General features: G+C 43.0%; 1 protein-coding gene across 9 annotated transcripts in view; it reads right to left on the bottom strand.

Annotated features, from left to right (window-relative positions):
* Nucleotides 1–6,317: 6,317 nt before the first annotated feature.
* CDH18 (cadherin 18) overlaps nt 6,318–27,607 on the bottom strand; it is a 200,383-nt gene continuing 179,093 nt past the window's right edge. For 8 of the 9 annotated variants that reach the window (XM_064161190.1, XM_064161186.1, XM_064161188.1 and 5 more), the window contains 5 exons: nt 25,125–25,261; nt 23,822–23,943; nt 17,979–18,096; nt 11,811–12,062; nt 6,318–11,160 (listed from right to left, as the gene is read on the bottom strand). In XM_064161190.1, the coding sequence (XP_064017260.1) occupies nt 10,658–11,160; nt 11,811–12,062; nt 17,979–18,096; nt 23,822–23,943; nt 25,125–25,261 (1,132 nt within the window). In that variant the 3' untranslated portion in view covers nt 6,318–10,657. The remainder of the gene's footprint in view (nt 11,161–11,810; nt 12,063–17,978; nt 18,097–23,821; nt 23,944–25,124; nt 25,262–27,607) is intronic. The other variant, XM_064161191.1, reaches the window with a different exon arrangement.

Here is a 27,607-nt window from a genome sequence, read left to right as displayed (position 1 = left end):
CTACCTATTATTTGTACACTCTGTTATGTATCATTGATTAATTGCAAGGCAGAGAAATGTATATAAACTGCTGGTTTGGGCAATAAAGCTGATTCTGCATGCTGCAGGATCTGCACATAGCAAGCCTTAGGGTCCATGCCTTCTTGCTACACTCTGCAGGCATATATGTGTCTCTAAATTCTCCTATTTCACAGTACCACAGTATCACAGTATCATCAGGGTTGGAAGAGACCTCACAGATCATCAAGTCCAACCTTTTACCACAGAGCTCTAGGCTAGACCATGGCACCAAGTGCCACGTCCAACCTTGCCTTGAAGTGCCCCAGGGACGGCGACTCCACCACCTCCCCGGGCAGCCCATTCCAGTGTCCAATGACTCTCTCAGGGAAGAACTTTCTCCTCATCTCCAGCCTAAATCTCCCCTGGCACAGCCTGAGGCTGTGTCCTCTTGTTCTGGTTCTGGCCACCTGAGAGAAGACAGCAACCTCCTCATGGCCACAACCACCTCTCAGGTACACACATTAGTATAGAAGCATTTAAGCTTGGCCCCTGTTTAAGCTGTCTTACTGGCTCAATTTCCATTCTCATGTGTTTCAGATGATCTGCTATTGGGTTGTGATCCTTCTCCAGGCTTAGGGCATCTGTTACTGGCAGTGGCCTCAGAGTGGTAGTCAACTCTAAGTTTAAAGCCCTCCTTGTTAAATTAGCAAGCCTATGATGGGAGATACTCTGCCCTTTCTCTGAGAGGTGTACCACGTCAGCCTCCTGGGGACCAGGTTTCTCAAAGTTAGTACTGTGGTTTAAGTAACCAAAGCCCCTGGCTGTGTGGAAAAAAAGATGTGCTAAAAAGAGGGGAAATTACTTTTCCCTTCAAATTCTAGGGGTCCATAAGATTTGCATTTCAATCACCAATAGGGAGAATTGACTGCCTAGCCCTAAGGGAAATATGAAAACCCATTATCTTTGCTAGAAAATACAAATTGTTTTATCTTTTTCCATTTTAGCCAAGCACTTCATTCTGTTTGCTAAGCAGCACCTTGTACAGCCCATTTTCCTCTCCTGAAGTTTTCTATCAAGTCTCCAGTTTTGATATTTCTTACTGTCAGACATAGGCCAATGACAGAGCATGCATTTCCTCATTTTCACCTCCAAATGTGCAAATGATAGATAACAGGCTACTCGCCACAGTTCTGATGGTGTGTCTGGGTGATGGGTTGGTTTGAGCATTGCTAATTTAAACAGTCTTATAATTATGCAGTAATTTCCATGTACAATTTTTTTATATGTGCTTTTTCCCCCCTTTTTCTTCTGTTCCCATTTTTCATCTATTTAATAACAGCTACTGCATCCTCCTGTACATTGCTTGCCTGCTTGCGTACTTAGTTGCAGACCTCACTTAAGCCTGCCTATATATATGTGGAGCTATAGTCTCCCATGCAGCTGTGCACCCTATTGGCTACTGGAATGGGCTGCCCAGGGAGGTGGTGGAGTCGCCATCCCTGGGGCTGTTCAAGGCAGGATTGGATGTGGCACTTGGTGCCATGGTATAGCCTTGAGCTCTGTGGTAACAGGTTGGACTTGATGATCTATGAGGTCTCTTCCAACCTTGGTGGTACTGTGATATTATATGCCCACTGCCTTACTGCTGCCTGGTAAGTGCTGCTGAGTTACCAGGAAGCAGACTCTGAATTGTCTGCATGCGATCAGCCTGTCTGGCCAGCGATACATCGTGCTGACACTGCACGACATCCTTCTCCTGCACCTGGGATCTTGCTTAAGAATCCCTGGACAGAGCATCCAGAAGAAGCCAGGAGACAAGGGCAGGGATTGTATCCTTTGCCAAGAGCAAAAGGTCAGAGACTGCCTTTCCTCAGAAGCTGGGAAGATTCTCCTTTCCCCAGAAGCCGGGAGGATTCCATCCTCAAAGTCCATGGGGAAAGACTCCCCTGAAGCTTGGACACTTGTAATAGGCTGTGGCATAGCCCCTGAGGGTGATTATTGATTAATTAGAATTTTAAGTAAATGTATTAATGCCTCTGTAATATCCATTGTCTATGCCATAGAGCAGGAAAGAGTTTTCACACACAAACCCTATGAGGAGAGGCTGAGGGAGCTGGGGGTGTGCAGCCTGGAGAAGAGGAGGCTCAGGGGAGACCTCATTGCTGTCTACAACTACCTGAAGGGACATTGTAGCCAGGTGGAAGGTGGCCTCTTCTGCCAGGCAACCAGCAACAGAACAAGGAGACACAGTCTCAAGTTGCGCCAGGGGAGGTCTAGGCTGGATGTTAGGAAGAAGTTGTTGGCAGAGAGAGTGATTGGCATTGGAATGGGCTGCCCAGGGAGGTGGTGGAGTCACCATGCCTGGAGATGTTCAAGAGGAGACTGGATGAGGCACTTAGTGCCATGGTCTAGTTGATTAGCTAGGGCTGGGGGGTAGGATAGACTGGCTGATCTTGGAGGTCTCTTCCAACCTGGTTGATTCTATGGTTCTATGATTCAGCCCACTCTGCTGGGCAAATAGCATATAGACCCCAAGCGGTATTTGCCATGGGGAAAACTCCTCTCTTTGTTTATAGTTTGAATGTTTGCTAGTTATTAACAAGTTACTGTAGTTACTTATCCTAGAATGTTGTCATAACCATGTAGAATCTTTTTAATATTAAATATACAGCGGTTGGGGGTGGTCAGAATATTGAGTTTAATAAATGTATATTTTTATATAACATTATCTCACACCAATTAATTTCTCCCCTCCGCCAAAATCGGCGTAGGTGGCAGAATCCCCCTCCAAAACAGGTGGTTGAGGCCCCATCCCTGGAGATGTTTAAGGCCAGGCTGGATGAGGCTGTGTGGCCAGCCTGCTCTAGGGTAGGGTGTCCCTGCCCATGGCAGGGGGGTTGGAACTAGATGATCCTTGTGATCCCTTCCAACCCTGACTGATTCTATGATTCTACTATTCTAATTCTTGACTAAGAAGCCTGACAGAAAACAAACTTTTGGAGTGAGAACAGATTTAAGGTGTCAGCTCTTGGTCTTTTTCTCTTATTGACATATGAGGACAATCTCACTGAAAATTTTCCTGCAATGCACATTATAATTACACTTAAAACCACAACACCTAGCCAGAACCTGAGGAAGCTGAGGTTGCACCCACACCCACACTGATTACAATTGCAGCATCATGCTATGTCTTTCCAGACAACTGTTCTTATTTATAGTGCAATAATATCATTATCAAATATACAAGCTGTACTCAGAGGATGACACTATATTCCATCTAAGAAACAGATATTCTTTTCCATGAACATACATACAGTAGCCATACAGATAAGAAGTAACACTATCAGTCATTTCTTAGGTCTGGCAGCTTCTGAATGAAGGCAATTATAGAATTTATTGAGGTAGAGAAAGAAATTCCAGAAAATCCAGGTCAACAATAGGCTTGGAATAAAAGCAGTAGTAACAGGAACCATTTTCAGTGAAGATAAAAAACATGGGAGAATGCTAAACACAAGTTTCTTTTCTCTTGTATTCCTGTAGGGCTGGGTGCTAGGTTGGACTGGATGATCTTGGAGGTCTCTTCCAGCCTGGTTGATTCTATGATTCCATTTGAGATAATTGTTTTGTACTGATTTGGGGCATGGGAAGGAAAAATTCCTTGTCTGTGCTTTTTCTGTGGGTCTAGAAACTTTGGTGCAGTTTTTCTTATTACAGTGGATACATCACATTTTCTAGCTTTACAAGGCACTTAGTGCCATGGTCTGGTTGACTGGCTAGGGCTGGGTGCTAGGTTGGACTGGATGAGCTTGGAGGTCTCTTCCAACCTGGCTGATTCTATGATTCTAACAACACATATTTATTAATGCAACAGGAATTAAATAAACATTTGTCTTAGAACTTAGAGACCCCATTCTTCATTTTCTTTTCATAGAAGTTAACCCCCCCTATTTTCACTGTTGTTGAATGGCTTAACCTCCTCACAAATCTCACCCTTTTGTGTGGTTTATCTTTTCTTCTCTTTTTGTTCTCCCATTTATATCTCTCAGCTAATGTTGACTTTCATTGTAAGTCTGGTCTCTGTTAGGTTTTTCAATCACAAACAGTGCTGAGAAGTGGGTTTTTAATTAAGTAATTTCTTCTGCAGCAGTCCATTAACTTCTCACAAAGGATGTGAGAAGCTGTGTTCAGTAATGTTACTGCAGAGCTACAAAAGAAGAGTCCTCTTTTATTCTGATTTGGACTGTATGGCTTTGTCATCTCAAGGCCACTACCTAAATTTCTGTCAGAGATCCAAAAAACCATAATTGTTTCAAAATCAAAACTGATAGGAAAAGCCATTTAGAGAGATGACCTTTCTAAAGGTTGGTACTGGAACATCTGCATGACAATGGTTCAGAAAACGAGGTGCTAGCATTTACTATCAAAGCAATTTTATGTGTGTAACATGTTTCAATCATAGAAGCTTAGAAACATTCAGGTTGGAAAAGACCTTTGAGATCATCCAGTCCAACCCTTAACCTAGCACTCCCAAGTCCATCATTAAAACATGTTCCTAAGTCAGTGACACATCCAAAGATCTTTTTAAATACTTCCAGGGCTGGTGACTCAGTTGCTTCTCCAGGCAGCCTGTTCCAGTGCTTGACAATCCTTTCAGTGATGAATTCTTTCCTAATGGCCAACCTAAACCTCCCCTGGGGCAACTTGAGGCCATTTCTTCTTATGACTTGTTACCTGGGAGAAGTGACCAACATCAGCTTTACTACAACATCTTTTCAGGTAGTTGTAGAGAATGAGAAGGTCTTCTCTCAGCCTTCTTTTCTCCACTTTAAATGACCCTAGTTTCCTCAGCTGAACTTAGTAAGAGCTATACTTCACACCCCTCACCAGCTGGACCTACTCCAGCACCTCAATATCTTTCTTGTAGTAAGTGGCCCAAAGCTGAGCACAGTACTCAAGGTCACCTATGAAGGCAGGGACAGTCAGGGCTATGGTGTAAATCCCATGAGAGGGCCATCTTTGATGTGCATGGTGTGGGGGCACTGCATCAGGGGATGTGCAGGGATGTTGGTACCAGCACCAATGAAGGGAGTGTAGAGTGGGCCAGCAGCAGGGAAGGAATTAAGAGATGAACACAGTCACCAGGTGTTGTGGAAGGTAAATTTGCAGATGACACCAAGCTAGGAGCAGGTGCTGATCTGTTGGAAGGTTGGAGAGCCCTGCAGAGGGACCTGGCCAGGCTGGATGGGTGGGCAGAGGCCAATGGGATGAGATTTAACAAGGCCAAGTGCAGGGTTCTGCACTTTGACCACAACAACCCCAAGCAGCACTACAGGCTGGGGACAGAGTGGCTGGAAAGCAGCCAGGAGGAAAGGGACCTGGGGGTACTGGTGGATAGGAGGCTGAAGATGAGCCAGCAGTGTGCCCAGGTGGCCAAGAGAGCCAATGGCATCCTGGCCTGGATCAGGAACAGTGTGGCCAGCAGGACAAGGGAGGTTATTCTGCCCCTGTACTCAGCACTGCTCAGGCCACACCTTGAGTGCTGTGTCCAGTTCTGGGCTCCTCAATTCAAGAAAGATTTTGAGGTGCTGGAAGGTATCCAGAGAAGGGCAGCAAAGCTGGTGAGGGGTCTGGAACACAAACCCTCTGAGGAGAGGCTGAGGGAGCTGGGGGTGTGCAGCCTGGAAAAGAGGAGGCTCAGGGGTGACCTCGTTGCTGTCTACAACTACCTAAAGGGAGGTTGTAGCCAGGTGGGGGTTGGTCTCTTCTCCCAGGCAACCAGCAACAGAACAAGAGGACACAGCCTCAAGTTGTGCCAGGGGAGGTCTAGGCTGGATGTTAGGAGGAAGTTGTTGGCAGAGAGAGTGATTGGCATTGGGCTTGTGCTCAAGACCTCTCCCCAGCCTCGTCGCCCTTCTCTGGACACGCTCAAGCATCTCAATGTCCCTCCTAAACTGCGGGGCCCAGAACTGAACACAGCACTCAAGGTGTGGTCTAAGCAGTGCAGAGTACAGGGGCAGAATGACCTCCCTGCTCCTGCTGGCCACACCATTGCTGATGCAGGCCAGGATGCCACTGGCTCTCTTGGCCACCTGGGCACACTGCTGGCTCATGTTCAGGTGGGTATCGATCAGCACCCCCGATTGTTGCATGCCTGAGCTGCCTTCTCATTTTATTTCCTCATTGGTCCTTCTAGTGGTAGAGGATTGTTTCTTTGGTGAGTACAAAACACAGCAGTGAAGAGGAAACAACCCCTGCTGTTTGTGATGAGGAATACAATAACCCATCACCATATCAAAGAGCATCTTTTATTTGAAAAATACGAATGAAAGGTTTTGTCCCTTCTGTTTATTAAAAGAAAAGGTAACAATTGCTATCAGTAACACTTGCATAAGGAGGTATACTTTTTACATACTCTTTTTGTTAAAAAAAATAGATATTTTTTTGGACACTTTGGAAAAATAAGGATGGCCCAATACTTGCAACACGTTCCCAATGTTCCTTAGAATGCACTGTGCCATTTATATATACTGCAAGTAAAAGGTCTTAGCACTTTATAATCCACGAAGTAACTCCAGGCAGCATAATTCCATATTCTTCTCTGCATTTAGAATATTGCCTCTGTTATCCCTTCTGTGACTCTACCAGTTTGGTTAATTCCAGACTCATTCAACACTTAAGTTTCCTAAAATAATATTTTACCAAGTCTTAGACCATAGAAATTTCCTAATTCCTTTTCCTGTGAGGGTATTTTCACATTTTCTTGCAGTATTCACAGCTTAAAACAATTGCATCAGTTAGAATTCAACCCCCAACATTTTCACAATGTTTAGTTTTCTAAGAAGAATGCAAAAAAATAAAGTGCAAAATAGAGTGAAATTACTTCCAACTTTTACAATCTCATATGCAAGAAATGCTAACACTGAGAAACAAATTTCTTTTCAATGAATCTTAGTCTCATGCCAGCTGAATTCAAACTCTTTCTTGTCTTTAAAGTGTATTAAATCACATATTTGACTGGCTGTAGGTTGATAATGTATTTTCACATTTTAAAATGCACACAAGATTTTCTTAGCTGATGGATCAAGATGACAGCATTCTGAGTGCCTCACCCTTGCCATTAGAAGGAAGAAGTTTGGTTTTTAAGGAACATGAAAAATGAACTGGGTGTGAATGTGTTAGTAGATCAATAGCTGTTGCAGAAATAAAAGTGTGAATTGGAAAGCTCTTAAGCATTCCTTCGTAAATGCCATTGAACCTCACTCAGGATCTTCCAGTTTAAGTAAAACTGGTAGTTTTCAGGTTTTCATTCTTAAGTAGCAGCAGGATTACTCTTTAGGCTAATAGGAAAATGTTGTGAATGTGAGTACATAAAAAGGTCCTGGAAAGCTTTAAGGGAAGTCTGCACAATCAGATTTAGCCATAAAACTAGACAAGGGTTTCCCACAGTATGTTTCACTGCATGTACACTTCTCAAACCCCAGAAATGCTACAAAATGATTGTGCCCTCCATGGTGTACAGTATTCATTTTCTTCCATTTTAATCAATGCTAATGTAGAAATTCTCAAGTATACTTTGAATTTGTCTTGAGGACACAAAGGACCGAAAGCAAAATTGCAAGATCAGGAAAAGAAATGTGTAAACCTGTTCCTCCTGCACCATGAGGCCTTGGTCTGTGGCCCTGAGATTTAGTATTCTGCTATTGGTCATGCAAACAACACAGCACAGTGATGTGTATTTGGGTAAAAAACAGTGAGCACAGCAAGCATGCAGACTTTTCATGGTTTAAAAACACATTTGGCAATCACTGTGGATCAGACATACCAAACAGGACACACCACAGCATCACCGAAGCAGCGTATCAATAACTCTCCAGAGTTACTCCTGGGCTGTGGGTGTGATGCACATGCTGTACAGCAGCAAAGAGAGCCCAGGAATGATGAAAAGGGGATTCTTATTGTCTGAGACTTGACCTCCTTTTCTCATTAATCAGCACATGAGTGAAAGAGTAATTATTTGTCCATTTCATTACACTTCTGCTGGCCTTAAGCTTGAATGTTCTATGATGCAAATAAAAAGACAGCAATGGTGGGAGCACTGCTTAAAGCACAAAATGCAACTGATTTTCATGCTCTGGTGTAGTGCCAGAGGGAACAGACATAAAGATAACTAATACCTGGCTCTCAAAACTATAATACAATAATGAATGCAGTTTTCATGCAGATGTGGTACAAACTTTTATGGTCCATGGTACTACCGATGCTGAAAGGTTTTCTTCTTAGCACTCATATATGAATTTAAATGTTGGCTCAATGCCAGTGAGATCTAAATCAAAAGACATTATTTTGTCATAAAATCCTGCCCTACATATGGAAAAAAAATCTGAAATACATCTTAACTCTATTCCCAAAAAAGACAATACATAAAGAGTTCTCGACTCGAGTGTAACTCTTATTGCACCAAAGCATCTGTTGAACTTGGCTCTACAATAACAATGTCTCCTTAAATGCTTTTTTTAGAAGATTGTGTATTTGGTAAAAATTAAATTCAAAAAAATATTAATCTGGACACAGATTTTTAAACTACTTTCATCAACAAGACATTTTAGGCTCGGGAGGTTTTCCTCCTCTAAGTTGCCTCAGGGATTCAGTTGTTGACAGAAAGAGAAACACACAAGTTGCAAACAAAACGGTATAGTCAAAACCAATTCTGGAACTAAAGTGCAACTACTACATCTTCAAGTTTGAAATTTTACTTGCAAAACTACTTGCTAGTTTTTCCAGAAGGCTGTTTAAACAAAAAACAATGAGCTACATCTCAGGAAGGAGCTCATAAAAAAATGAAAAAAACCCCTGAATCCTCAAAGTAGAACTGATTAGAAGTTTCAGTCATAACTATGACCTACCCAACCACACATTAAAGGAAAGACTTAATAATCTGCTTTACCTGTATGGCCTGTAGTAGGTCAGGTCAGCAAGATAGACCTTCTGTAGGTAAGCAACCCTTCAAATGCATAGAGGGAAATCTAGTGGAGTGCACAGATCTGTATCATTTGCCATACCATCCCAGAAAGTTACAAAACAAACCCAGACAAACCCAAACCAACAAAAAAACACCGCCACAAACAGTGCATGGCTTCTGCTCTGCAAAGTTCCACTATCAAATGCATATTGCACAGAGTCCTCTTCCCTAAGCGGAGGTACAGCTTTCTCAGAAGCAGAAGATGGTAATAGATGGCAAAGCCTTACAGTTCATACTCTTTCATTAGATGTTATGAGCTCCTGGTGCTCTCACAGTATTATCAACAGGAAAGACAATCAAAGTGAAGAGTTTCAAACAAAACTGCTGGATTAGGTGTTAGCAACCTGCAAATTTAAGCAGAAATGCATGGCAGTTCTGCAATCTGAAATAGTTACTAACATAAGAAGTCTGTCTGATCCATAGAAACCACAAAATGCTGTTTTGGTTTTTCCTTCCTCCACTTATTTAAAGTGTTCTTGTTGCCATGATGTTTGAAATAGGAAGAAAAAAAGCTTAGCTCTGCTTAGAAAATTACTCTAAGAGAAATGAAGTATCAGTAGATCTAACTAAAAAGAAAAAAGCAGCAGCATCTTACTCTCGTTTCAAGTTTTGCTACCCCAATATTTTGTGACCAGCCCTATTTTGCTTTTAGTTGCACACTGGAGAGGCATGGTCAAAACTCCCATGTTTTAAAAATTGAGTGTCGTAGCAACTGGACTCAGATCAGCAAAATACCTGAAATCTTCATCTATTGGGAGAAGTGAAGCACAGTTAACCAAACACCTGCATAATTGAATAGTGCTGCCATTGCTGGTTTTATTGAAGGAGTCTAAGCTTCACCTGCTTCACTGCATAAAGAGTACTGTGGATTCATTTCATGTAAATGAATGATGTTCCAATGAGAAGTCAAAAGGAAAAGCACAACACTGGAAACAGCAGTTCTCACAAGCAGTAACAGGGGTTATGGGCTAGAGCCATGTTATCAGTTAATGATGCCCTCCATCTGTTAGCTGGTTATGGATGAAAGGATTACCAAGGACATGATGCAATGACATCACCTTAACGCCACCTGCTAATCCAATAAGATTAAATCATCAAAGGACCATATATTTAGGAGGACAGGTGTGGCTTATCCCTTCTGTAAAGGAAACAGACTGTTAGCAATTCTCACACTTACAGTAAACCCCACTGACTACCCCATGTTGGGATCACAAGGCCTAGAGCACAGCTAGAAATGCAACACCACAACCACCTGCAAGAGATTTGCTCTTCCATTAGCTATCTTCCTAAACAGGCACGACCATAAACTCACTGCAGCTTGGAGATATGAAACATATTGAAATGAAAATGGCATTGCTTGGCTTCCCTTTAGGTGTTGTTATGGATATGGTACCATGGACTTTATTGAGCAATTAAAAAACATACACAAGGGACAATAGCTTTGTTTTTTTTTTTCTGTATTTTTTGAAGTTTTACTTTCTTCAATTGGAGAACCCAGTTTCAAATATGAAAAGGGCACTTGTTGTACAGTAACTCTGCACAATTTGCTCAGTTCCATGTACTGTAGTCATTTTTTGTTACTGTTGCTGTCACTCTATCTCCAGTTGTTTAGGAACCTTTCTGTTCTGGGAATTACAGCTAAGTTGTTCTTTCTGATTCTATTTCCCCATAGAGTTCAGCTAATTTCTTGAACTCAGGTCCCCAGTCCTCAAGGTAAGTATAATCCTGATCAGAGTGTGTTGTGGCTGAATCCAGAGAGCTGATTGATCCAGCTTCTGATCTGTGACCTTCATAGGCATATGTCTGTAAGGAGTCGTATGGGGGTACACTGGGATCCAGATCAGCCTCTGCCAGTCTTTGTTTAATGAATTCCTGAACATCTATGCTGTCGAGGCTTGTGGAGGTGTGATGCCTGGGCGTCGGCTTCACTTCGGGATGAACATCCCTCCGGTATTTTAGCTCCTCAACAGCTGATGGATTCCGCAGAGCTGTGATGTCAAATGCTTCTGTGTCTTCTTCTCCTCCACCCTCATCATCATATGTTACGACATTTTCCCGGACATCTTCCTCTGAAATGATCAAGGGCTCCTTCTTGTTGCGTCTTAGGGTGATGAAAAGTACCACAATTGCTAAAGAGAAAACTGCAGATATGAAGCTTGAAGTTGGCATCTGAAGTACACAGATATATGCTAATCAAAGAACAGGTAAGTCACAAATGCAGATCATAGTATCATAGAATCATGGAATCAAGCAGGTTGGAAGAGACCTCTAAGATCATCCAGTCCAACCTAGCACCCAGTCCTAGCCACTCAACCAGACCATGGCACTAAGTGCCTCAGCCAGGCTTTGCCTGAACACCTCCAGCGATCATGACTCCACCACCTCCTCCCTGGGCAGCCCATTCCAATGCCAATCACTCTCTCTGCCAACAACTTCCTCCTAACATCCAGCCTAGACCTGCCCTGGCACAACTTGAGACTGTGAGGCACCGTCCCTGGAGGTGTTCAAGAAAAGCTTGGATGAGGCACTTGGTGCCATGGTCTGGTTGACTGGCTAGGGCTGGGTGCTAGGTTGGACTGGCTGATCTTGGAGGTCTCTTCCAACATGGTTGATTCTATGATAAGCCTTTCACCTGAAAATATCTGACAGAAACTTGTGATCATCATGTTCTGGAAATGTTATTTCAATAAAGCTTAGAAAATACCCATGACAAAGCATATTCTTTACCTTACAAACTTTCCTACTACACACACACACAATTTAGCATTGCTTAACATTGAAAATGGCTTACCAAGAAGAATGAGGACACAAAGCAAGATTGCAATTAAAGCTCCTGTGCTCAAGCCAGCTGAGGAGAGGAAAGCTTCAGTATGGCAAGTTCTCACTTGACCATCTCTCTCACAGGCACAAACTTTGATTGTGAGAGTACTGCTGCTGCTGAGAGAGGGCACTCCACCATCAGAAATCAGCACTGGGAGGTAATACATCTCTTGAGCGGTTCGACTGTATTTCTTTCGTCTTGTCAGGATGCTGGCTGTGTTATCTACAATATGAAAATCAGAATCTCATTTTAATGAAGAAAAAACCCAAACCATTATTGACTGTGGGAAGATAATGTGAGAAGAAGAATAACAAAACGAGTGTTGACCTTGATTGCCTACAGCTGCTGGCCACCTTATCTGAAGAAAGGATAGCGGACATGTCGTTAATGAGGAAATCAGGGTGAAGTTTAAGCAGAGGACTGGTTGTTCTTGCCTAATTATGATAATGTATAGGGATGTGCTCAATACTCAGAGACTGTATAATGAGAGTCAGAACAGTCAATAAAGAGTGTCTGGCATAATCCACAGTGAATTGGTCTGGAGTCCACGCGGCGCTGCTTATGATCACACTGATCTGTGAGGGCTTTGACCGTGTGTCCCGCAGCAGCTGATAGATAGCTGCAACAATTGACTGTGCCCAGTTGTGCAGGAGCATGGGGCAGCTGAAAAAAAAAGAGAAGCCTCATCTGTGAAAATACACAGTCTAGAGTTAAAAGCTGTCAGGAAGCTTTTGTGATCAATGGAGGAAAAAGAGGAGTCAGGGGAAAGTAATTAGCATTAGATAAATAAGATGATTTAAGCTCATGTACTTTTCTTAGAGTCTAGATGAACTTTGACAAACTTTTTGGGCATGGTTTTCAAGTGTTTTATTCCCATGCTATGCTGTCAGTAGTATACAGACACCTGTTTATAGGAGTACTTTGATTTTTGACACTATCTGTTGTGGAATTCATCCACAACACAAAATCCACTTGATTCTCAGAAGAATGTCAAAATACCTCCAGTAAAAGTATTGAAACCAGAAAAAAGATGAACACATAAGCCTGTCACCTGAAAATATCTGACACAAACTGAGATCATCATGTTCTGGAGATGTTATTTCAATCAAGATTATGAAATAGCCATGATAAAGCATATTCTTTACCTTACAAACTTTCTTACTACACACACACGCAAAATGAAGATGTGATTTCAATAACCTGTATAAGAACCATAAGACAGAGGTAATTCAATCAGTTCTCAATCTGCCTCACTGCACTATCATCCAGATCTTCTTCAGCTTAGCTGTGAGGCTGCTGTGGGAGACAGTGTCAAATCCTTTCCTGAGATCATGATAAACCACAGCTATTGAAACCACTCCAGGGATGGAGACTCCATCACTGCCCTGGGCCAGGCCTTGACAACCCTCAAAGGGAATTGTAGAATCAGTCAAGGGTTGGAAGGGACCACAAGGATCATCTAGTTCCAACCCTCCTGCCATGGGCACAGACATCCTACCCTAGATCAGGCTGGCCAGAGCCTCATCCAGCCTGGCCTTAAACACCTCCAGGGATGTGGCCTCAATCACCTCCCTGGGCAACCCACTCCAGGGTCTCACCACTCTCATGGTGAACAACTTCCTCCTCATGTCCAGCCTAAACCTTCTCTGTGGAGCACTCTGAGGCCATTTCCATTTGACTCCTTGGGTGAAGAGACCAAATTCCACCTAGCTCCAGCTCCTCAGGGAGTTCATAGAATCACAGAACGAAAAATGATATAAAGTATTATCGATATTTTCTTTTGATATAGCATCATGGAAATGACTTTTATATACTTCCAACGTGTGCCATGCAGAAATAGTAATTTCATTTTATTAAACAAAATCTTTTTAAGCTCCAGCCTGTCTCCATATTGCTTAATCTGGGCTTGTGACTGTATGCTGTGGCATTCTCATTAATGCTGACCTTTTCATTATCTTATTGTTAAGAAAGAAATGATTTTGACATAATTATGGAATTAGACTAGGGAGCAAAGTGTTCTGTGCTGTAATTGAGTTGATTGAAGAAATCAAGCTCAATATCACTGTAATTCAGATTGCATTTATTGTATACTTCTGTCTCTTCTCCCAGGCAAGCAGCAACAGAACAAGGGGACACAGTCTCAAGTTGTGCCGAGGGAGGTCTAGACTGGATGTTAGGAGGAAGTTGTTGGCAGAGAGAGTGATTGGCATTGGAATGGGCTGCCCAGGGAGGTGGTGGAGTCACCATCCCTGGAGGTGTTCAAGCAAAGCCTGGCTGAGGCACTCAGTGCCATGGTCTGGTTGAGTGGCTAGGGCTGGGTGCTAGGTTGGACTGGATGATGTTGGAGGTCTCTTCCAACCTGGTTGATTCTATGATTCTATGATTACTGCACGATGCAGGGTCACCATGGATAATGTTAACTTTGCAGTTTCTCAGATATTTCTTTCAAGTTCCAACTTGTCTTCTTTACAGGCTACTTTACAGCAAGGCAGTAGCAACTTGCAACTCGGCATAATCAGAGCAAGCACTTCACTTTGATGTTTTCCTGTGTAAACACAGCTGGCTCTTACACTCCTTCTCTCCCAACAAAGAAGTGAGGGAAAAATAACACAAAAAAATCCCCTCTAGGTTCAGAAAAAGAGTTTTACTAGAAATAATACAATGCAGAGATATCTTAGCCCATTTGCAGAAAAGGGCAGCAAAATGCAGAAGCAACAGCAGAGGCCAGAGATCTTCCCCATACCATCCCCTGACCTGCAGCCAGCTGGGCGGAGGAAGAACACACCCACAACCTGGAAACCAAAAGCACAAACTACAAGAACTTACACTGTGTGAGTCCTAACTACAAGAACTTACACTGTGTAAGTCCTCTGGATTTCATAGAATCACAGAATCAACCAGGTTGGAAGAGACCTCCAAGCTCATCCAGTCCAACCTAGCACCCAGCCCTAGCCAGTCAACTAGACCATGGCACTAAGTGCCTCATCCAGGCTTTTCTTGAACACCTCCAGGGATGGTGACTCCACCACCTCCCTGGGCAGCCCATTCCAATGGGAAATCAGCAGTGCATACATATATGCAATGATATTTAAAGATCCAATTACCTACTGTAGAGTCTTTTGATCTTCTAGGTCTACTAATCATAATGAAGGGCAGGTTCATGCAATACTTAGGCTCCAAGACTAGAATTCTGTTGTTTGGCTGATAAGAACAATGTCTACAAAGATTTTTGTGAAATGAAGTCTTTGTTCTGAAAAAAATAAAGGGAGAGGATGACTAAGTCTAAAGATGACTGCAAGATAAATACAGCTTTGCAGTGCTAGATACAGATAGCATTATCTACCATCTTCAGTGTGACTGAGATTCTTGGTTTCATCATTCTACAAAATATTATTGAAAACTCTCCTGAGGAAATTGCTGTCTTTTCTTTTCCTTTAAAAGTCACAGCATCACAGAAACAGTCAGGTTGGAGAAGACCCTCAGGACCACCAAGTCCTACCAATAGCCTTACTCTACAAGGTTCACCCTAAACCATATCCCTAACCACCACATCCAGATGGCTTTTAAACACATCCAGGGTTGGTGATTCCACCACCTCCCTGGGCAGCCCATTCCAATGCCTGGCCACTCTTCCCATGAAAAAACGTTTCCAAATGTCCAGTCTAAACCTACCCAGTCACAGCTTCAGACCATTCTCTCTTGTTCTGTCACTATTTACCCATGAGAAGAGCTCAGCACCAGCCTTTCCACAACATCCTTTCAGGGAGCTGTAGATATTGATGAGGTTTCCCCTCAGCCTCTTCTTTTTCAAACTAAACAGCCTCAGTTCCCTCAGTTGCTCCTCATAAGATTTACTCTCCAGGCCCTTCACCAGCTTTGTTGCCCTCCTCTGCACTCACTCCAGCACCTCAACATCCCCCTTGTAATGAGGTACCCAAAACTGAACACAGTACTCAAGGGGTGGCCTCACCAGAGCAGAGATGGTTACTATTGCTCCTTAGCTGTGTCTCAGTGCCCTGCCCACACACCCTGCCTGTGGAAACTGCCAGATAAACTGCTGCACCATGCCCTGTTTACCCACCCTGTTCCTGGCACTCTGGGTTGCTCCCTGAGCGTGTTTAAATACCCTGCAGCGGCTGCTGGCAGCGCCCACTCAGTGCCATGTCAGCCTCACTTGCAAGAGCTGCCAGGTCCTGGTGGGACTATGTGCTCAGATGCACAGGCTGCTACTCCTAGAAGAGCTTACCATCAGCCTCAATTTAGCCTGAGCTAGCACACAGCACTTACCATACTGCCACTGAGATCAAGCTGTGAAGTGCATACTTACTTTTTTTATCTCCTTATGTGAAATAAGAACATAATGCACAACAGATCTTTATCCTAAAGGATATGTTTTACAGTTCCTTCCCTACTTCCCCTTGCCAATTCCAACTTAGAATAGCCCAAAAACTTGCTTTCTGTTGTTGGTGGTAAAGTCACCGCTCACTGCCTTTGGGGAGGTAACAAGAAAGCAGCAAATTCTTACTGCTGCATCCAAAGCATGATATAGAATCATAGAATCAAAGCATGATATAGAATCATAGAATCAAAGCATGATACAGAATCATAGAATCAAAGCATGATATAGAATCATAGAATCAAAGCATGATATAGAATAATAGAATCAAACCATGATATAGAATCATAGAATCAAACCATGATATAGAATCATAGAATCAAACCATGATATAGAATCATAGAATCAACCATTAGATATTTATGAGAATCATAGAATCAACCAGGTTGGAAGAGACCTCCAAGATCATCCAGTCCAACCTATCCCTCCAGCCCTATCCAGTCCTAATCCTCTCTTTGACACTTATTTTTTCTCTGCTCTAAGTATAGTCAAACACTGAAACAGATTCTTTAGGAAAGTTATGCAGTCTTCTTCCCTGAAAGGCAACAAAGAACAGTTTAAACATAGAGGAATAGAATCGTTTTGGTTGGAAAAGACCTTTAAGATCATTGAGTTCAAGTGTTATCTAACTCTGCCAAGTTTGGTGCTAAGCCACATTCTTTATCACCACACCTCTGTGGTTTATAAATACCTCCAGGGATGGTTATGAATCAACCATCTCACCTGTGGAGCCTATTAAAGACACAATGGCATGTAGCATATGTACCCAGGATGCAGCTGATACTTCTCAGTTGTTACAGATAGAATCAACCAGGTTGGAAGAGACCTCCAAGCTCATCCAGTCCAACCTAGCACCCAGCCCTAGCCAGTCAACTAGACCATGGCACTAAGTGCCTCATGATGACCTGTAACATCTCAGAAGGCATTCTCTGATGGCATGCCTGTGAAAATATAACTGTAAAATAAAGCAAACACCCAACACACCCACACATGCACACAAATCAAATGACACAACACATACATACAGGAAAGCTACAGACAAGCATTCAGTTTACTCTCATTTTCATAAGGTTGCAAAATGCAAAACATGAGGCAATACTCCACAAATAATAAGGCCTATTTGTGTTTTTTTTTGGGGGGGGGATGTGTGTTTGAAAAGTTGGGTGGGTATTTGATTCAGTAACTATTCAGAACCACTTGACTCTGTGAACCCTGAAGGCCACTTTCCTTCTGGCCCTATCTGCTGTGCATTTGTGATGGTACTTTGTAGGCACAGTTTGTTAGGAAGAGCATGAATTGATAGATGACCATCCAAGAAGCACTGAAAGACCTGCTGTTGGTATCAGATCCATAAAAATAAGCATTAATTCAACTTCTTTTTGCTGCTTAAATTGACATTGTCTTCTTTAAGCAATAACTTGCAATAACCTTGAGAGCATCCATTCAGCACTACCGACCTAGAAATAGACCACACTGTCAACATCCATTTCATGAACCCACTTCTAAAAACATTCCTGAATGAAGCATAGATGCTAAAACTAAACAGAAGAATAAAATCCAGTATCTGATAAGTCGTAGGTTGCAGTATGCTGCATACACTTGTGTCCTTGATACTGGCCAGTTCAGTGTTGACAGATTACACTTTTCCCCTTCTTTCAACAACTACATGGAAGTTGTTCTGCTCAATGACACATCCCAGACAAGACAGAGATCCAGTTCTTTGAGATTTGTGTTTAATTTACCTTCATTGTCCCTCAGAGTAAAGTTGGGATTCAAAGAGTGCCCTTCATCAAGGAAAAAATGGAATCTTGCCCCATTTGCAGAGTTATCTTTGTCAGTTGCAGTGATAGTCTGAATTACCTGAAATAAAAATGAACAGTGAATGCATTGAAATTTGGATTTGATGCAAATGGTACCTGACCTCAGGAGAATGGTCAAACTTATCTTATTGCAATTTTCTGCATCTAAAGTTTTTATACATCCTGACATTCTGCTACAGGCAGAATCTGGAGCAAAGATTTTCACCATCTGCACTTCATCCTGTGGCTTTCAAAATCACACTTTCACACAAACATCTGTTATTATGGACCCAATATTCAGACTGAACCAGGGTGGCCAATGCAGAGTGTCATCTGCCATCCCACTAATGAGATGCACTTCAGTATTGGTTAGGAAAAATAATTACTTATCCAAAATGTCAAGTATGTAATACCATGAGGTGCTGGAATGTGTCCAGAGAAGGGCAACAAGGCTGGTGAGAGGCCTGGAGCACAAAACCTATGAGGAGAGGCTGAGGGAGCTGGGGGCGTGCAGCCTGCAGAAGAGGAGGCTCAGGGGTGACCTCATTGATGTCTACAACCACCTGCAGGGAGGTTGTAGCCAGGTGGGGATTGGTCTCTTCTCCCAGACAAACAGCAACAGAACAAGGGGACACAGTCTCAAGCTGTGCCAGGGGAGGTCTAGGCTGGATGTCAGGAGGAAGTTGTTGTCAGAGAGAGTGATTGGCATTGGAATGGGCTGCCCAGGGAGGTGGTGGAGTCACTGTGCCTGGAGGTGTTCAAGCAAAGCCTGGCTGAGGCACTTAGTGCCATGGTCTGGTTGAGTGGCTAGGGCTGGGTGCTAGGTTGGACTGGATGATGTTGGAGGTCTCTTCCAACCTGGTTGATTCTATGATTCATGCATGGGAGAGGAATTGGTCCAAGGCAGTCTTTGCCTTCAAAAGCCCCTGGTGGTTTTAAAATTTTACTTTCAATCAAAGTTGAGCTAAGCTTTTGGAATGTGTGTGACCAAGCAATACTTCTACCTCTGCTTCCCTTTCCTTGCTGGGTCTGTAAGCTCAAGTGCTGAAGTAGAATTTAATAAACTTTGTTCTTGTGGTATAGGCAGAGGAGCCCAGACAGTCTGATGCACTGAGTTGACAGATAACCTAAGGGAAAATGCTTTTTTAATAAGAATTTTTCTGTTCAGTGTTCAGCTGTAATCTGTCTGCACTGAACCTGAAGCATAAACAGTAGGGCTCAAGTGGTTTGGTATGGTTTAAAATCACAGCCTTCTCTACTTCCATTCACATGTGAGAAAATAAATACATTCTGAAGTCAATATAGTACAAAGGTTATTTCATTAACTATATGCAAGACAGTATATTTTATGACTATGCACACCCTAGACAATTAACAATACTGATGATAATTGTTTAGAATATTTTAAAAGGGTTTTGTAATACTTTTTGACTGATCTGTATCAGAATAAGACCAATCATGCATCATAAAACAGTTCAGAGTTGGAAGGGACCACAAGGATCATCTAGTTCAATCCCCCTGCCATGGGCAGGGACACCCTAGCCTAGATCAGGCTGGCCAGAGCTCCATCCAGCCTGGCCTTAAACACCTCCAGGGAAGGGGCCTCAACCACCTCCCTGGGCAACCCATTCAATCATGTCATTTACCAAAGCCATAGCTGTATCAGTAAAAACCTTTGTCAAAAGCTAGTTGTCCTCTCCTGGATTTTGCAAAGGTTGTATTGAAAACCACACCATTTGAAAAAAGAAATCTCAGATTGACTTGATATAAGATAGATTTTGTTAAGAATCTTGAAATGGTGTGAGGCAAAGCAAGACAAAAAGAACATTTCATGGAGAAATAGTTTCAAGTGATTAAGTTTGTTATTGCTCAAATAGTGTGCAGTTAAATAACCACACACAGCTGTAAAAAATCCAGATAAGACCTTAAAAAGCTATATTAATTTATTAAATATTGCTTATTTATGGCAGAGTTATTTTCAAACAGCAAGTCTGTACTCTTTCCTGAAAGGTTCTTGCTTTCTAAGGAAAAGACTTCTAAGACATTGATTCAGAGACAAGAAATAAAAGTGTCTATCATCTTGAAATCTAAACATATTCACAGAGTATCACAGTATCACAGTATCACCAAGGTTGGAAGAGACCTCATAGATCATCAAGTCCAACCCTTTACCACAGAGCTCAAGGCTAGACCATTCTTCACCTAGGACACACTTTTGTAATTAATAGGCCAACTAATTAATGGCTCTTGCTTTCTAAGGAAAAGATTTCTAAGACACTGATTCAGAAATAAGAAATAAAAGTGTCTATTGTCTTGACACCCAAACATATTCTTCATCTAGGACACACATTTGTGTGTCATAGAATCAACCAGGTTGGAAGAGACCTCCAAGATCATCCAGTCCAACCTAGCACCCAGCCCTAGCCAGTCAACCAGACCATGGCACTAAGTGCCTCAGCCAGGCTTTGCTTGAACACCTCCAGGGACAGTGCCCCCACCACCTCCCTGGGCAGCCCATTCCAATGCCAATCACTCTCTCTGCCAACAACTTCCTCCTAACATCCAGCCTAGACTTCCCCTGGCACAACTTGAGACTGTGTCCCCTTGTTGTGTTGCTGCTTGCCTGGCAGAAGAGACCAACCCCACCTGGCTACAACCTCCCTTCAGGTAGTTGTAGACAGCAATGAGCTCTGCCCCGAGCCTCCTCTGCTGCAGGCTGCACACCCCCAGCTCCCTCAGCCTCTCCTCATAGGGTTTGTGTTCCAGGCCCCTCACCAGCTTTGTTGCCCTTCTCTGGACACCTTCCAGCACCTCAACATCTCTCTTGAATTGAGGAGCCCAGAACTGGACACAGTAATTATGACAACTGATGAAGTGTATGAGTTTTAAAACATCAGAATATGTTGGCAACAGTTTGAATTAATTCTTAAGACGTTTTATAATTTTTTATTAAATCTTTTACAAGTTCTGATCCTTATTAACAAGAGACATTAAATTGATAAACCCATCTAATTAGATTTTCAAATGCCCTTGATAAGAGCACTGAAGAAAACTGCAGTCATAATAGGCAAGGTCCTTAAATAATTGTTCAAAATACAGGGAGTACTGTCTCTGCTGTAAATTACCTGTTCTACAATGAGAGGGACTCACAGAGCCCTCCTGTTCCACACTGATTTATTCTGGACCACTCCTTGGCCAGGGCAACAATAAACAACTCATGAGCAATATGAATAATCAGTCAACTACATCTACTTCCAATACTGAGTTGTTCTGAAAGAAAAGGGGAAGATCTTCCTCATATTCAGTAGCCAGGCAATACAAAGCCAAGTGAAATTTGTAAGACATAAGCTCTTAACCTCACATGTATATATATGATGATGATGATCTCTAAGCTAACCAGTACTTCTCATTATATTGGTGTTATAACAGGCACTTTTTTCCACTCAGTGCTTACTTGTTGTTAAAAAGCACAGGAGAAGTGTGTTATCTATGTTTGGATTCTTATTTTTATATCTCTCAGCAAGCCTATGAGTGAAGCAGACACCACCACTGTTTTCCTTCCACAGCCTGTAATCTAGTTCTTCTCACCAAAACATTCTAGCTAGCTTCAAACCAGCACACACTGTTAGAAATTGCTAAGAAAGGAATAGAGAACAAAGCTGAGACCACCATATATTGTTATTAGCATAAGCTGTAAGAATTATGAACCACTCCATATCCACATCTTGATCCTCAATTCCCCATCTCAAGGTGAGTAGAGAGAAATTGGAGGAAGTTTATAGAAGGACAAGATGAATTATCAAAAGCCTAGAAGGGCTTTATCACAGCATATCCAAGCTAAGTAGAATTCTTCAGTCTGGAGAAGAGACAGCTGAAGTGCAATGTGCTAGAGATTTATGAATGGCAGAGAGATAATAAATGGGGATCAACTGCTCTCTCTCATTCTGCCAACACAAGAGATGGTAAATATTGATTGAAGACAGCATAGAAAAGTTGAAAAATACCCAAAGAAATCCAACAAACCCCGAGACAATAAATCTTCCTGAAACCTACAATTAACCTGCACGATTCTTTGCTGCATGAGGTAGCAGGCATCAAAAGTTTATGTTTGTAGTAGAAAAAGCCAGGCACGTTCATATGAGTTGGTTACTACAGGAGTGCTGGAAACACAGAAATTCCATTGGGATCATAAGTGATGAGCTCACGAGGCAAGTATCAAACACAACTTACCATGCTGTTATACTGCTCTTTAGGTGTCAGCTTTCAGCCATTGGCAGTCCAGGTAACTTTGCTCAGCCCTATAGTCTGACAAAGTGTTTTTACAGTCTCAGTGTTAAATAAACTGGGCCCCCCAGTTTAGGAGGGACATTGAGATGCTTGAGCGTGTCCAGAGAAGGGCGACGAGGCTGGGGAGAGGCCTTGAGCACAGCCCTACGAGGAGAGGCTGAGGGAGCTGGGATTGGTTAGCCTGGAGAAGAGGAGGCTCAGGGGTGACCTTATTGCTGTCTACAACTACCTGAGGGGTGGTTGTGGCCAGGAAGAGGTTGCTCTCTTCTCTCAGGTGGCCAGCACCAGAACAAGAGGACACAGCCTCAGGCTGCACCAGGGGAGATTTAGGCTGGAGGTGAGGAGAAAGTTCTTCCCTGAGAGAGTCATTGGACACTGGAATGAGCTGCCCGGGGAGGTGGTGGAGTCGCCGTCCCTGGAGCTGTTCAAGGCAGGATTGGACGTGGCACTTGGTGCCATGGTCTGGCCTTGAGCTCTGTGGTAAAGGGTTGGACTTGATGATCTGTGAGGTCTCTTCCAACCTTGATGATACTGTGATACTGTGATAAACAATATGCCACTATGCCTTTATGTACACTGCTCTAAGAGGTTTGATGAGAAAACTTAGTACTAGCAGTGTATTACTTGGGAAAGAGAGGAGCTCACAACTACAACTTACTACCTCTGTAATAATACAAACCCAGCATAGAGTTTAGCATAGAATCAGTCAGGAGTGGAAGGGACCACAAGGATCATCTAGTTCCAACCCCCGTGCCATGGACAGGGACACATCTTACATCAATTTAAGTATCTCGCCCCAAAATTTAGCATCTCGCCCCAAAATTTAGCATCTCACCCCAAAATTTAGCATCTCACCCCAAAATTTAGCATAGAGTCTCAGGTAAAATGTCAATCAATGAAAAAAAACCTAACAAAACCCAAAGACACTTGGTAAAATTGTCAAGCTATGGAGTGCAATGAAATGAATTCATCACAGAGGCAGTGGCTGGATGTGATTCACCTCTTCAGTGTCATAGCTGAGTCTCCCAATGCTCAAAGCTTTGAAAAATCCAGTCAACATCTTTTCCATAGTGACTCTGCCCAGACAAGGGGAAATAACATGCAGAAAGTGAGGAAGTTAATCAGCCATTTCACTGAGCTGTATTTGAAACCCTGTTGCCATGTAGCACTTAGAAGACAGGTATTAAAATTGCTTCACTCATTTTGATGAGCAGAGAGTGGCTTGTCAAATTCCATCATTTGTCTGACAAGATCAAAGATCTGCCTGTTGATATTAAAGATAGCTTGGGGATTTTTTTGGAAAGATATATTGAATAAATTCTTCATCCTTCTCTCTTCAGCCTAAAAAACTTAAGGAATTAATCAAACATGAAATAAAAATGTTACACAAAGAAGCATTACAATATTGTGTTCCCCAAATCAGACTTTTTACATATGTGGCATTAACAACTAAAGTAAATCTTCTTTTTCAGTGGGAGAAAGGTAAGTGTGAAGATTACCTGACCAGGCTTTGCATTCTCACAGACAACTACATCATACTCTCTGGCAAGCTCTGGAGGGTTGTCATTGATGTCCAAGATTCTAACACCAACGGGAACATGGCTCACTAACCCAGGGTTGTCTGCAAAATACACAAGGGATTACTAAACCTTTTGCAATATTCAAATGTTCTGTGCCAATCTCAACTTACACAAGATTTCTTAGCAAAATAGCACACAGAAACCTTTCCCAAGATTGACTTCAGCTTCCTCTAAACTAATTGTGCTATTACACAAAGTAATTAATGAATCTTGCTTTAGCACTCACATGCCAGTAAGAGAACACCTTTAAGTGACAGTGTCTTGAGCTATGATCTGCACTTTTGTGAGAGCTCACCCTCAAAATGTTTGTCCTCAAAACCCCACATTAAATAGGGGGAAGTTCTTCCCAGAGAGAGTGATTGGCATTGGAATGGGCTGCCCAGGGAGGTGGTGGAGTCACCATCCCTGGAGGTGTTCAAGCAAAGCCTGGCTGAGGCACTTAGTGCCATGGTCTGGTTGACTGGCTAGGGCTGGGTGCTAGGTTGGACTGGATGATCTTGGAGGTCTCTTCCAACCTGGTGAGACTGTGTTCCCTTGTTCTGCTGCTGGTTGCCTCGGAGAAGAGACCAACCCCCACATGGCTACAACCTCCCTTCAGGTAGTTGTAGACAGCAGTTAAGTCACCCCTGAGCCTCCTCTTCTCCAGACTGCACAGCCCCAGCTCCCTCAGCCTCTTCTCATAGGGTTTGTGTTCCAGGCCCCTCACCAGCTTTGTTGCCCTTCTCTGGACACCTTCCAGCACCTCAACATCTCTCTTGAATTGAGGGGCCCAGAACTGGACACAGCACTCAAGGTGTGGCCTGAGCAGTGCTGAGTACAGGGGCAGAATAACCTCCCTTGTCCTACTGGCCACACTGTTCCTGATGCAGGCCAGGATGCCATTGGCTCTCTTGGCCACCTGGGCACACTGCTGGCTCATCTTCAGCCTCCTATCCACCAGTACCCCCAGGTCCTGGGCTCTGGCTGCTCTCAGCCACTCTGGCCCCAGCCTGTAGTGCTGCTTGGGGTTATTGTGGCCAAAGTGCAGAACCCTGCCCTTGGCCTTGTTAAATCTCATCCCATTGGCCTCTGCCCACCCATCCAGCCTGGCCAGGTCCCTCTGCAGGGCTCTCCGACCTTCCAACAGATCAACACCTGCTCCTAGCTTGGTGTCATCTGCAAACTTACTGATGCAGGACTCAACTAGAACCCTAATAACTGCTACATTTAGTATGGTACTTACCTATCTCAGAAGCAGTCACTGTGATGTTGTACCAAGGCGTCTCTTCTCTGTCAAAAATCTTGGCAGTTTTAATGGTCCCAGTACTGGCATCAATAGTAAAATACCTATCTTCTTCTGTGTTATGATCAATTAAATATCTATGAAGACATAAAGCAATAAATATTCATTATAGTCTGCACAACCCAAAGTAACAGAAAGCTACATGAGCATATTACCTTCATGGTTTTTTTAGGTCATACAATTGTTTTTTTAAAGCAGCCTAAGAAACACTCTTGAGTTATGGAGCCATTAAAAAGAACACCTTTTATTCATGCAGTTCATAATGCTATGTGGTTTTTTGATGCAGAACAAGTTTTCCACTGTGAGTCGCAAAGATATCAAATGCCCTTGGCCCTCTTGGCCACTTGGGCACACTGCTGCCTCATCTTCAGCTACTATCTACCAGTACCCCCAATACTTCCAATGCAAAAAGAGTAACAAAACCCCTTTCTAATTTAGCAGCAGTAGCATGTCCCACTTGTTCTGTCACGTATATTTACAGACATATTGAAAGGGTTACAGCTTGGCCATGTTTTTCTTATCATGAATCAATGAGTGGCCCTTTTTTATGCTCTTCTGTTATTCTAATCACAGAATCATTTTCAGTAGAAAAGACCTCAAAGATCATCATGTGCAACCATTATGTAACTACCAAGTCTGGTGCTAAACCCTGTCCCTTAGCAGCCTGTTGCTGTGATTGTTTAACATTTACACAGATGGTGACTTCACCACTTCTGTGGTCAACCTGCTCCAATGTCTGACCACTCTTTCCATAAAGAAAATTTTCCTGATGTCTAATCTAAACCTCTCCAGTACAATTTCAGGACAATTCTTCTCCTCCTAACATCTGATACTAGGGAGAAGAGACTGACCTCCACCTCACCACAACTTCCTTTCAAGTAGTGCCAGAGAGCAACAAGGTCTCCCCTCAGACTTCTCTTCTCCAGATTAAACAATCACAGTTAACTCAGCCACTCCTCATAAGACTTGCTCTCCAAACCCTTCACCAGCTTGGTTTCTTGGTGTCCACAGTATTCACGGTGTAGCCTCACCAGTGATGAGTACAGGGGCACAAATGCTTCCCTACTCCTGCTGACCACATTACTCCTGATCCAGGCCAGGATGCTGTTGGCCTTCTTGGCCACCTCAGTGTTGCAGCAGGTGCTCTGCAGGATAAGAGCTTCCATGTGCAGGGTGCTCAGGACTGTGAAACACTATCTAGCTAACCAATTACACATTGCAAAGAGCAAGACAAAACCACTGCCAGCCCTCCTGTCATGCTGGCACCTTTCACTGGGAGTATGCTTTAGCTTACAGATGTGTCTGGACTGTCTTGGTTAAGTAATTGATAACAAAGAGTATATAAACAGCCACTCTGAGCAATAGAGCAGCCTGGGAGGGTTTGTTAGGGGTATACTGCTAAGGACATGCTTGGGACTTCTACTGCTGCTGTTAGCTACTTTGTCTGTTAAGGGCTTCTAGGACTTCTGTAAATGGGACTCTTGAGATTCTGTAAAGCCAGGGATTTGTCAATGCAGTAATAAAAGACTACTGGGAAGACTTCTGAGATTCTCTGCCCTCTGCATTTCTGGAATGTGATAGAAATGCTACATTCATCAGTCTGTTTTACACTCTCTGTTTTATGAGGATACTACAGCGGTGTTCAGCTCCCCCAGAACAGGGCAGCCATACATGAGTACACTGCTGGTTCATGTTCACATTGCTGTCCCTGAGTCCTTTTCTGCTGGGCTGCTATCCAACCATTCTGCCCAAAGCTTTAACGTTGTGTGGGGCTGCTCTCAACCAGATAGTGCCTGAACAAAGGAAATCTCTAATTTGTTATTAGAGGTCTTTTGGTGGAACTGAAAAGGTAAAATACTAATACAAGCACTAGCACAAGAGCACAATGTCAGTGCCCTTTGAAGGCTGCTCCACTCAGGAACGAGCCAAAATCAATGATGAAACTGTAGTGAGGAAATAAGAGCATAAATGCTTTCAGCTCCTTCTCTACTTCACAGTATCACAGTATCACAGTGTCACCAAGATTGGAAGAGACCTCATAGATCATCAAGTCCAACCCTTAACCACAGAGCTCAAGGCTAGACCATGGCACCAAGTGCCACGTCCAATCCTGCCTTGAACAGCTCCAGGGACGGCGACTCCACCACCTCCCCGGGCAGCCCATTCCAGTGTCCAACTTCTAACAGCAGAGATTATCACTTTTGGGTTTAACTCACACAACTTTTTTTATAACAGACTTCTCCCCAGTATTGTTAATTAGTGGTACCTACTCCACTTACCATTACTCTGGCTATGAGAATCACTCTTGCCACCAAAACAAACTGTTACTTAATCAGGCAGTGAACAAATCACTGCACTATATCCAGTTTAGTGGCTGGACAGCCAAGAAATGATTTAATTACAACAGTGTGTTCCTAATGTTT

This window comes from Pogoniulus pusillus, chromosome 21 (genome assembly GCF_015220805.1).
Source record: "Pogoniulus pusillus isolate bPogPus1 chromosome 21, bPogPus1.pri, whole genome shotgun sequence".
In the NCBI taxonomy this organism is placed as follows: Eukaryota; Metazoa; Chordata; class Aves; order Piciformes; family Lybiidae; genus Pogoniulus; species Pogoniulus pusillus.
Note: the sequence above shows the minus strand (reverse complement) of the source record. Positions and strands in the feature narration are given on the sequence as shown.